The 12,733-nt window shown below is 48.3% G+C and overlaps 1 protein-coding gene across 1 annotated transcript in view; it reads left to right on the top strand.

Moving 5' to 3' along the window:
* The window catches only part of pwwp2b (PWWP domain containing 2B), a 4,741-nt gene extending 182 nt beyond the window's left edge, over positions 1 to 4,559 (top strand). Inside the window, exons 2-3 of the mRNA XM_056609980.1 lie at positions 400 to 2,176; positions 3,566 to 4,559. Coding sequence (XP_056465955.1) covers positions 400 to 2,176; positions 3,566 to 3,572 — 1,784 coding nt within the window. The 3' untranslated portion in view covers positions 3,573 to 4,559. The remainder of the gene's footprint in view (positions 1 to 399; positions 2,177 to 3,565) is intronic.
* The last annotated feature ends 8,174 nt before the right edge of the window (positions 4,560 to 12,733 follow it).

Raw genomic sequence — 12,733 nt, 5'->3', positions numbered from 1 at the left:
TAGACAGCAACAGGGAATGCAACCGTCTGCCTTCTTGTGCTTCCACGTCCCAACCCCCACACTTTTAGCACATTTAGCATACAGGTGATAGAAAGCGGCCTAGTTGGAATAATAGGAAACAGCAAAGCAGGGCTCTTTAGTCAGTATGTCAGAGGTATATTTAAAGTTTAACACAGCTCACTTATATTGCTTGTTAAATGTTTTACTTATGCCATTGTTTAATCTGAACCGTTGGAAGTTTCCCTCTACCAACCTAGTCAGGGTCAAATTGAAGGCATGCATGAGTTACAGCTCTAGGGGAGGAAATGGCATAACCAAGGAACTTAGAATGTCATGTGCCACTAGACATTTGTGTCTCCATATTGTTTGTATGATTTTCATTTAATTTCCCTAACAAAGGGTCCCCTGAAGCACCTTTGTCATTCAACCCATCTTGTTTTCATCATAGGACCGGGCTGTTTTGTCTACCGGACGTCACCGGACGTCTAGCGGATCTCACAACCAAACCAGACATATTCAAGTTGGGTTGTGAAATCCCTCAAGTTCTGAGCGAGGACCCCGTTTTGATCGATCCGATTGAGGCGTTGCTCATGCCAAAGGACGAAAACACACTTCCTGAGGACGATGCAGCCAGCATACCAGCCCCGTGCCCTGTGCCCACGCCGGTACTGGCTGGAAAGACTCCTTACCCTCCTTATTTTGAAGGAGCCCCTTTCCCGCAGCCCCTGTGGGTGCGCCACAGCTACAGCCAATGGGTGCCCCAGCCTCCCCCGAGATCGATCAAGAGGAAGAAGAGGCGGACCCGAGAGCCCGGCCGCATGACCATGAGCACGATACGTCTACGGCCGCGTCAGGTGCTGTGCGAGAAGTGTAAAAACACGCTGAACAGTGACGAGGACAGCAAGGACGGCACCGGCAGCAGTACCAAGGGCTCCAGGAAGGAAAACACTCTGCAGAGCGACGACGACGGCAGGGGGCCCCCCACCAAGATGGTGAGGAAAGAGGACATCGGCAAGGACGCAAAGAGACGAGAGAACGGGCCCGGCATCGACAACAGGCGCCTCAGGAGGGACAAGAGGGTGGAGGTAGACGTGGAGAAGGTTCCCGGTGTGGTCATCCCGCACAGCCCCGTCATCAAGATCTCGTACAGCACTCCACAGGGCAAGGGGGAGGTCATGAAGATCCCCTCGCGGGTCCACGGCTCGGTCAAGCCGTTCTGCCCGAAGCAGTTGGTGCACAACGGCCTCGGGGAGGACGTCAAGCCGGCCTCCGATCCCACCAGGGATCAGCGCCACATCCTGAACGCCACCAGGTCGGGCCTCACCGTGTCCATTCCCAAACTCAAACTCACCAGGCCCTACACCACCGTGGGCCCAGAGCACCTGCCCTCTCCAAAGATCCTCCTGAGGCACCCACCGAGGGAAGAGGACGAGAGCACAGTGGAGTACGAGGCGGAGCTCGTCGGGGGAAACCGGATGCACAGCCCGCGGGCGCCTGCCCCCTGCCTCCCCGACTCTGAAGACTCCCGGGAGGACAAGAACTCTCTGGCGATGTGGTCGGGGAGTTCCGGAGAGGAGGCCGGACGGGGTCACGGCGACCTCACCCTCCTCATTAACTTCCGCAAGCGCAAGGCGGACTCGTCCAGCCTGTCCGTGTGCAGCAGCGACAGCCTGGACGAGTCCAAGTCCTTCAGCTCCGAGGGCACCTCGCCGGAGCTCTGCGACCTGGCGCCGGGCGAGGACCTGTCGGTGACCTCGTCCTCCGTGCCGTCGCTGGACGGCTGCAAGACGGTGCCGCCCATCACGGTGCGGCTGCACACCCGCAGCATGACCAAGTGCATCACGGAGGAGGGCCACGCCGTGGCGGTGGGGGACATTGTGTGGGGGAAGATCCACGGGTTCCCCTGGTGGCCGGCCCGGGTGCTCAACATCAGCGGCAGCCACAAGGCGGAGACGGCCAGCTGCGAGGCCAGGTGGCCCGAGGCCAAGGTGGCGTGGTTCGGCTCGCCCACCACCTCGCAGCTGTCCGTCGCCAAGCTTTCGCCGTTCAGGGAGCTCTTCCGGTCCCGGTTCAACCGCAAGAAGAAGGGCATGTACCGGAGAGCCATCCTGGAGGCGGCCAAGGCTGTGGGCCACGTGGACCAAGAGATCACATCACTGCTCTCCCACTGTGAAACGTAGGTAGGTCCACTGTTAGACCTCCTTCAGGCACTCGCTTTCGACAAATAGTCGTCCAGCTCCTACTGTCCAGGATTTTTATGCAGTGAAAATTGTGAATGTTAGTTTGACCAGGTGGAGATATTAAAGACCCACACAATTGAGACCATAATGTGCATCCGAGTAGGCTAGCAGCCTAGCACCATGTTTACGTGATTTTAAATGTCCTCACGTTTACCACGGCCAATCTGCAGACTCATAATGGTGTTTGCACAGGAGGCGTTTATTTGTCTCGATCTCATTCAGTGTTTACTGTTAACAGCTTTCAAAAGAAAGGGGCCTAGACATCAAAACTATCTATGAGCGTACATGCATGGCCATCCCCCCTAGTTAATGGAGAGAAACAGCCACCCTATATTGTGCTGTTTGTCTCCAGTAATTGGGGCACCAAATGGACACAGACTACGCTTCACTGCAGGCAATATGCAAGTCCTTGTGCGCAAGCTGTTATAAAAATGGATTCAAAATGAGTGTTCCTACTCATGGATGTCATCCATTAAACATTATGAATTGGTATGCCAATCGCCTCAAATCAGTCAAAGGAAGTAATTGTTCTCTTGAGTATATGGTTATATGTTGAATAAATGACGGGGGGGGCATGGCTGCCTCATAAAGCAGCCTCAAGGTACATGAAAATGGGATAAATTGATTTCCACTAATTACACTTGTGTATTATTATATATGACCTATATTCAATAGTTTCATGTACGCACTGAAGAGATTAGCTTTTATTACTATAGTTAATCAATTATATTAAGAGAACAGTCAAACACACTGGTATAACTTAAATCTAGCTTGGTATACTTGCCAAGTGGTTTAACCAAAAATGTTTCGCTGTGTATTTAAAAATATACATCTGGCATTTCTGATAAGGCTGTGGTTGTTTACCCGGCTTGCCAGTATTGGGCAAACTGCCAGTCCTGAAAACACGCCGAAAGGTTAAAAATGTTAGGGAATGTTACGAGATCCCGAAAGGCAACTCCCATGCTCTGTTTACTCTGGTCTCCAACGTGTGTGTGTGTGTGTGTGTGTGTGTGTGTGTGTGTGTGTGTGTGTGTGTGTGTGTGTGTGTGGTGTGTGTGTGTGTGTGTGTGTGTGTGTGTGTGTGTGTGTGTGTGTGTGTGTGTGTGTGTGTGTGTGTGTGATGTTGATCTGCCATATTTGTAGGGGGTTACGAGGCGGTGGATTGTAAAGTGTAGTTGTTGAGCTCCTAGACGGGTCCTAAATCAACCTTACGTGACATGGCGCACCACGGTCAGGCCTTGGTCACTTGCAGCTTCAACGCCCCGATATGGGAAGTATGACCCGGTGTGCTTTATGACATGATTGGGTTTCTCCTTTCTCTGCAGGGGCTAGGAGCAGAGGATCTGTCTCTTGAGGTTTTCCTGAACTCTGTCATCAAAACCCAGGAGGGTAGTACGTGCCGTTGCCACGGCTACTATTTATAGGCCTTCCCTTTTTTTTTCTCTTTTTTTCTCTTTTCCTTTTTTTTCTCCCACCAAGCTGGAAGAAAATGGCCACCAAGGTGGAGCGTTGTTGAGACTGAATACGGGAGCAAAGAGGACCGGTCGGAGGCCCGCTGCTCTTCTCTGAACTATTCCACTTTTTTTTTCTATGTTCTAGAGTTAAGAGGAATAGCGACACTACAAGAACATGAATGTATTTATTACTTGTTTATTATCATTGTTGTTATTGTTATTATTAATATTATTATTATTATTACTACTACTACCATCCATTAGGTCCACCATTCTTCCATGGTCATAAACAGAACCTATGAGTTGCTGCTGCTGCTGTCCCAAACCATCCTGAACAATCGCTGTGTCCGACTCAAGTCCAAAGTCCGAAAGAAAGACGCAAACACAGTCCGATGTGCTACGCTAATGTTGCCTGAAATTGCAGTTCTCTGGACCATAGACACCCTATCCCTCCCCCCTATCTCCTCACCCAAGGACTGTTGAGGTAGGCTACAATATATTAACAAAGGAAAGGTCTTGGTGAGATCCAGTTTGCAAACGGCCAACGTTTCCACCCCAGCCTCCTCCTGTCCTCTGGGTGTGTCTCTCAGACGGTATTAGTGGTATCATGTTTGTGATGTGTTTTAAAGGGGCGATACCAGTGCCCAAGGTCAACAGAAGGTTCCTCTGTGCCCTCCTCCACTCCTTCCCATCCATCCCCCCCCTTCACACCTTTTTTGTTTTATATAAAGTTTATTTTCTGCACCACTTAAATTATTGAATGCATCATGTCGAGAACAAAGCACTTTATCTGTACCATGGTGGCCTGCTGTGAGCTCTGTGTCACTGACACTAGCGTAATATACAGCCCTGGTAGACATGTGGGGTGGGGTGGGTTAGGGTGGGGGGTCGGCTAACTATGTATGGCCTTGAAGATAATCCGTTTTTTGTTTTTTAAGGCATTGTTTTGAATAATGGGATAGTAGATCGTAGACCAGACAACTGTTGGCGGTTGGTTGTGTACACTGTATTCTAGACTTGGGTGGCATGTCTCTCCTTCTTGTGTCTCCCGTCTGTCTGTCTGACACACACACACACACACACACGTACACACACGTACACCCACACTACAAAATCCTCCAAGTAAATTTTCTCAGTGCTGTTGGGAGATTGAAACTCGGGACAGGCAATGTGTCACAGCCCCCTATGCATCCCCCGTTAAAAGTTTTAGATGAATGCCTATAGGACAACATGTTGTTGTGGAATACTGTGAATTCAACTGCCTAGTGTGCAGAGCGAGGGCGAGAGAGAGAGATGTATTGGTCAGGGGGGATGTGCTCGATACTGGCTTATTTCCGCCTGTATTTATTGAGCCCCTGCAAGGGGTAAGACTGCAAAGGCTGTCCTTTGGTGACCTTTGGCTTAAAAGCAACAGTCATGGAACTGATGAGTGGCGGGGGAGGGGTGGTGAGTGGATGACTGGTTGAGGCAGAGAGCAGGGCCGGTCCTAGCACAGCCCTCACAATGCAGTCTGGCTTTCAGAAGTACAAGGAAAAACTGAATATTGCACACAATCATCCAGCCTTCCTACTTTATTTCTGTTGGCCCTTTACGCCCCGCCTCCCGAGATAATTATATTTTGGATTTTTTTATTTTTTTTAAGCAAGTGGAGATGGGGACGAGATGTGTGAACGCTAGCTGACTGACCGTCCCGTGGTGCTGTTCCAGTGGCTTGGCTAGCTAGTTTTTTTTTTCCCAGGGCTGCCCATTGCCTCAGGGGGCTTGGGTATCGGCCCTCGCCCCCCATCCCTCTCCTCCTTGCACCCTTAACCCGTTATCCCTCTTACGGTATGATTGAGAGGCAAAACGGTCATCAGGATATTCATGTGTGTGAGCTACATGGCCGTTTAACATTGCCGCCGTTGGGTCAATGTTATTGGCCATTCTGAGTTGTTTCGTTGTCGTTTTTTTTTTTACATGTACTGTACATAGAAAATAAAATATACAAGCAATACCTTTGCGGTTCTCTTTCCATTTTATTTCAGTTTGTCAGTTATGTTTGGGTTAACAAAAGTTGGTTAAAACCTTTTCTTAGGTTGTCCCACTCGTTGTACATTTTTTTTATCTGATCCTTTTGTTTCTGCTTCATATTGTTTGTATTTTGGAAACACTTTCTAGTTCCCTTGGCCTTTTGTTGTCCAAAATTTGTAGGAGAAATTGATTTAACCAATGTCTCCGTTAATGCATCCGTTTAAATAAACTATTAAACGGTCTCCAAACTCGTATCAAGCCAGAATGACTTGACAGTTTCCTTATCACTGCTGTTACTCAGACGTTTTAATGCTAGATACAGCTCCTCGAGTACATTTCAGATGGTAACTGAATCACGTTGACCCCATTGGTTCCTCTGGTCACATGCTTCTCTTTCCCTCTTATCATACTACCTCAGGTTGGCTAACCGCTTGAACACATCTTTGTTTGGTAGGCTGGTTTCTGTCGCAGAAAGGTTTTCCCTGAGGGAAAAACAAATACCCAGGATTTAAAATTTAATTCAGATCTCCATTAGCCAACACAGAAACGTGGGCAACTCTTCCTGTGGTCCAGACGCAAAGAAAATAAGCATATCAAACATTGTTTACATGGAATATGAGCAATACAAGTTATAAAAACAAAAAACACTGAACAAAGAAAAATGGCAACAAACAAAGAGAAAAACCAACAAATAGTGGCAAACCATTAAAACCAAAACATCTCATCTTACACGTTTGAAGATGCAACTGATATCATCTTACAAGATGAAGAGTTGAGACTTGGGTCACCCGATGTGAACTGTAACTGTTTATCAGCTCTGAAAAGAAAAGTGCGAAGGTTGTAGTATCCTCCAGCGTCTTATTTCCCATAATGTATATACCGATAATATCTCTGTTGGAAGAACAGAGTTATTCTGCTTCCTTAATGTAGGCTATTTTAGGGGTTACGAGTATACAAGGTCTGTACTTTTGGAAGCATTATTTTGCTATCTATTTAATCACAGTTTCTTTGGTATTTATGGTTGATCCCCTTTCAGAATTAGAATAAGGACGGTCAGTGTCTGTTACACAACTCTCCATTGGCCATTAGAGGTTTGCTGACCCCTCGGTCGTCCTCTATCTCTGGATCGGATTATTATTTTTTTCTCAAGACTCTAGGCTCAATCCCCAAGGCCACAAATATTCACATTCAGAATTCCATGGTTTGTTTCCTTAGGAGCTAAAGATCCCAGAAAGAATGAATAACACGCAAGCAAAAGTACAGGCGCTTCTGGGTGCAACAGGATTCTAACAAAACACAGCGTTCTTTCCCCTTCAAGATGATTATTTTATTATTTGTGCCTCCATCTGCATTATCATTGGTTCGGTTTTTGTTGCTATTTTTGTTTTGTCTGTTTCCTTCCACAGGCAGGATTTTGCAATCTGAGCCACACACACGCACAAACACGCACGCATGGACGCACACATCTACACACACACACACACACACACACACACACACACACACACACACACACACACAAAAACCTTGCAGGTGTGTTTGGAGGGAGGAATTCTGCTTACTTGAATCTTTCTGTGAGCCAAAGTGATTCAAGCTTCACACACGTTCTCACACACCACATAGCACTCAAGCACACTCTTTCTTATTTAATCATACTTTTGAAACAAAGAAACTGTGTTTGGCCGAAGACCTGGCAACAGGATAGCAATGTGCACTGGGGAACGATTGGTCTCGCTAGGGGTGATCTTCACTGAAGTGCAGCCAACATTCCCTGTCCACTATGGATACGGTGGTGCACATTTTCCCAAAAAATTAAAAGGTTGATCCCTATGACTTTCCTGCTTCTTTTCCTTTTCCCTTTTCCCTTTCCCCCATGAATGTTATTTTGAGGCATGTACTTCTGTAGTTCGGAAGGCTTCATAAAGTTTAACCTGAATGAGACAACATATGTTTAAAAAATATATACATTTAGAACAGGAAGTGCCTTCCTAAAGCTATGTTATAAGAAGCTGCTCTAACGACAGCACTCTAACACTATAACACCTCAACTATGGTATGAGAAATCACATGAACATGAACCTGTACTTAATAAACATTTATATTTCAAGAGCCTCATGAAGATTTCATATGCCTGATTGTCCATGGGACCACTTCTATAACCGAGCAGGCTGCCTGAGAGTGGGATGAAGGTTCTCATCACCATACAGGTGGGAGTGCTCCATTAGCGCTAGTAGTAGTAAATGGCTTTGGTCCTGGGGGGAAACACAGAATCTATAGTGAGATTTAGATGTACAACTCCTTCCTCAGCATGTATAGACCAGCCCCCGCACACCGATCAGTGCAGCACACTAAAACGACCCAACTGTGTGTTTAGATCAAAACACAGCACTCACAGTCACTCGTACACATAACATACACACAAACACGCACACGCACACGCACTCCACTACACACGTTTCCCTGCCTTTCCTAGTTCATAGAAAATCCCGCCCTTCTTCCACGTGAGCTCCCCCAGACGAGCATCTTTGCCCCCCTGGCCCAGCGCCCTGAAACCATATCCCATGGATAGATGCAGGCACACGCACACACACTCGCCGACCCCCCCCCCCCCTTGTGTATTGCGTCATTCCCTTTCCTTCACCTGCGGCCGTCAGCAAGAGTAGCGTGGATCAGTGGTGCACCAGTGGTGAACTACACACAAAAAAATTATAAAAGCAGTGTGCAATTACCGCTAATGATATGCCTCCACGCAAGCTGGGGCCATAATTAACTCTGGAGGCGGTGGTGAGCCCGGGTCCACGCAGGACGCTTGGCTGAAGGGGAACAGCAGCGTGCGCACAACCAGGGCTGAATTTAGCTCCTTGTTGGTGGGAGTGAACTAAGCCCCGGCCCTGGTTGACAACACGGCCGGCCCCGCCCCAGATTAGGCCCCGCCCCAGATTAGGCCCCTCTGGGTGGTCCTGCCACCGAGGTGTGACACGACGCAGGCCTTCGGGGAGCAGTCCCCCATCCGGGAGGAAGCTGTAACCCTGGGGAGGGGAGAGGAGGGGGGGGGGGTGGGGGAGGGCGTCATGACAATAGGTGGACTTGAGTCCGACTTGTGCTGTGTGTATCCGATATCATTTTTAGAGACAAGGGGAGTTCACGTTGGATGTGATAGCATTGTATTAATCCCGGTAAGGAAGCTCACGTGTCCTGGCTTATAGACGGTACGTAGACAGACAATGTTGTTGGCGGAATAGTATAGATAGCGGCAAGTATATTTAGCTGACAGACTCTGTTAAAGCCAGCCTTTTCTCTCTACCACGTGGAAATGCGGTTTCTCTAGAGTAAACAGCCTACTGCTGGGCGGGAAACCTTTTGAGTTTGGTGCTTATTCCACCTGTTACACTGGTTTCCTCAGCGTTTAAGGGGTTAGCGTTTAGGGAGTTTGGGAAAAAAAAGAAGGCGAGGCCGTCTTGGCACTTGTCCATGCAACAAAGAACACTCTTTCACCGTGTCCTTCATGCGTGGTGAGTCACTTCGGTCTCTCGCCATCTCGGTATGTTTATTGTACCGGTTTGCTGATCTGGGCCAATTCATTGCAGGGTGTTATATTGATTGCTGCACTCTGATCCTTAACTGTATCCTAAAAACCAATTTGCATTGGTGGCAGCTGGCATGCCTCTGCTATAAGCTCCCTTTTCTGCCTTTGATTCTTTGTTATGCAACAAGGAAAACAAGTTAATTTCACATGTCTGAAGCCCATCCACAAAAAAAGAAACCCCTTTCTTCAGTTAAGCAGTGAGGAATTCAGTCAGCTCTCCTTGTTTCTCCTTCCTCCATCAAAGGCCCACTGAGTGTATTTCTGCCACCGCTCGGGGCAAATCACATCAACAGCCATCTGCACATCCGCTGCCTGTGCGATGCTAAGCTATGATGTGCACTAAGTAAGCTTGGTTATGTCAGTGGATGATTACCCAATCTTAAACTGCCATTCCTAATGTTGTGCTTCCAGGAAGGCAGAGTACAAGCGTTCCCACGAATCTGGGTGTTGTCCTGACACGCCACGGACATCTCCACGGCTGTGGTCTGAGCCTCATGAGCAGGGTGAACATGGGAGCAGGGGTGGGGGGTGGGAGGTTAGAGACAGCAAACCACCGCTTTGAGGAGGACAGTGAACCCAGCGGTGTAGGCATGTCTGCAGTTCATGCTGTTTCCACCACTCAGCTCTTCAGAGCGCGAGGTTTCAGAACGAGACTTCTCCTGGAGCGAGACTTGGTTAGACACAATAACAACACGACCGAAAAAGGTTGTATTTCTCTGAAGGGATCCTTTTTATCATCTCGTTTGACGCTTATAATAACATTCTGAGTAGGTCAGTGGCAAAAAAAAAGCACTTTAAGAGGACGTACATTGACTAGCTTTTGACCATAAGGGTTACACTGCAGCCACAAATATGCTGCAATGGCCAAAGCGCTCTTGCTCAATACTGAATACAAAAAGATGATCCTCATTAGTCACCCTGGAATCAAAATAATAGGGAAATAGGGTTGAGAAAATCCCTAAATAAAGCTTTAAATCAGCTCTCTGCTCTGCCTCCTGAGGGCCGCCACCCCCCTCCTGTCCGAGCCAGACGGCCAGGGGCCGCTCAATAGCAGCCGTCCAGGAGCCTGGACCGGGGCCCGGGCACCGAGGGCCGGCCCCCTCTGGCCTCCCCCTGGAGCAGCTGTCACTACTGGGGTCGTGATGAAAGAGAGGCAGTCAACCCCTCCCCCGCCGCTACCACCCAACCACCCAACCCCCACGACCGCCTTCATCCCCCAAACTCTTACCATGCTGTCTCTTCACACCGCCGGGGCAAAAGGGGTGGGAGAAGGAGGGGGGGCGGGGTGTGTGTGTGGCGGGGGGGATCCATCATAATAGTGGAGAAACCAAGTGTAGAACCCAATCATAACCTCGTAGAGGTCATCATGGTTGCACAATGAGACCGTACGTGCGTTGAAACATGTGGCGGACGTTTAACTTGGGTTGAAGTATTTTCAAGTAGTTCTTTCCATCTGGGGCTCAACATTTCTCCACGTTTTGAGCCGGCAGCCTTTGTGTCATTCCTTTGTTGCCTCCTCACACCATCTCGACCTCCTCCTACTCCTCCAACTCCTCGTCCTCTGATGCCTCTCTCCTCTCGCCACTCCTGCCCGCCTAGGGGTCCCTGGCCCATCATGCTGTTCCCCCACGGTAACGTCCCGTGTGTTCCTCATTTAGCCCCGGCCAGGTGAAACATTCTCCGGAGTTGTGTGTTTGTGTGACCGGTGACCCGTAACTTTGTCAGGGTTAAAAGAGGACGATTAGGATCGCTGGGGTTGGAAACTCTGAGTCAATCGTGTACTTTCGCTCTTTGAGTGAAATACAAAGGAACAAACCAGTAATTGTTGGTGCTGACTAAGCCTTACATAAGAATGGATATGGAACTATGTGTCAACGCAATGCATAGTTTGTTTTATTGGCGAAACAGAGTTGGGAAACAACGGTTTTATAGCGCAACCTGAGTGGAGCGGTCGGGCTGTTAAAGTAGCGCTGCACAAATGTAAAGGTTCGAGCATTAAGACATGAGTGACGTTCCGTCTTGAATAACAAACAGCCGAGTCAAATGGACATTAAATGACTTTTTAGCCTACATCTCTTTGCTTAAATGTCAGTGTGGGAAATCTGTATTTTTAAAGGTCTAAACAACGGTATGTTATGGTCAGTTATGGCCCCGTCCTTTGAGTTCTCTGACCTCCGTCTTTTTATGCATCATGTATTCAGACAGTTTGCTGTCATTTAGAGGGAAGACGCCAACATTCGCCAAATTTCCATTATCCATCCTTTTCTTACCTCACCTGAACCAGCCAAAGGAAATTATGCGATACAAATCACACGATGAATCATCGATGGAAACAGCGGCAGCAGACCTGCCCCAACAAATGCCAAATACCCGAAGCAAATGGGAAGGGATCTTTCTAAATGTCAAGCTTTGCACTGATGACAATGGTTTACTGAACCTGACACATCCGAAATAAAGCTCACACATAAACAGCTTTAATTCACATGGACACTCAGAAGTACGACGTATTGTTTAAAAGTACCATCTGTCTTCTATGGCGTCTACATTGTCTCCTGGATTCACTTTAAACAAGGGACATTTATTTGACATAATACACCGCTAACAAACATTGTCTGGGTGTGTGTGAATATATGACACACCTTAACCCGGCCTTTATCGAGGTAATAAGTAATCGGCAGTAACCAGCATCCTGTCTCACTCTGTTTATTGAATGGGGTTTGTCAGCTTTTCCACGTGACATTCCTCTTGCTGGCACAACCCAGCACCTATGAATCCCCTGTGTTCTTGCACCCCCCACCTCCTCCTCCTCCCTCTCCTCCACCTCCTCAAATCCCCCCCCTCCCCCCCCCCCCCACACACATAAACAAACCCAAACACATACAAACACCACAATTGTCTGCGTCTTCTGCCAGCATTTTTGCTCCTCTCTGTCTCCTTCTTCTTTTCTGTCTTTTGTTTTAACACCCTTCTTTGGGGGTTAGGGGGAAGGGGGGAGCTGTCGCCAGGCAACCTAATGGTCAGGTCCCCTAGATCCTACTGAAAGGGTATTTGAGCAAGATAACCCGATTCGACTCTGTGTGTGTCTGTGTATGTGTGTGTGTGTGTGTGTGTGTGTGTGTGTGTGTGTGTGTGTGGTGTGTGTGTGTGTGTGTGTGTGTGTGTGTGTCTGTGTGTGTGTGTGTGTGTGTGTGTGTGTGTGTGTGTGTGTGTGTGTGTGTGTGTGTGTGTGTGTGTGTATGTTTGTGTGTGTGCACATGCCTGATTGTGTCTGTGTGCCTAGTGCATCTGTGAGTGCATGCATGCATGTGCACGGTTTGTGTGTGTGTATGTGTGCTTGTGTGTGTGGGGAAATTTGATGACCCAAGGTCATCGATGTTGCAAACTTCCAGCACATCCCAGAAATGAAAGCATGCAAGGCCCAATGATAATGAAGAGCGTCCTTC

This window comes from Gadus chalcogrammus, chromosome 15 (assembly GCF_026213295.1).
Source record: "Gadus chalcogrammus isolate NIFS_2021 chromosome 15, NIFS_Gcha_1.0, whole genome shotgun sequence".
Lineage (NCBI taxonomy): Eukaryota > Metazoa > Chordata > Actinopteri > Gadiformes > Gadidae > Gadus > Gadus chalcogrammus.
Note: the sequence above shows the minus strand (reverse complement) of the source record. Positions and strands in the feature narration are given on the sequence as shown.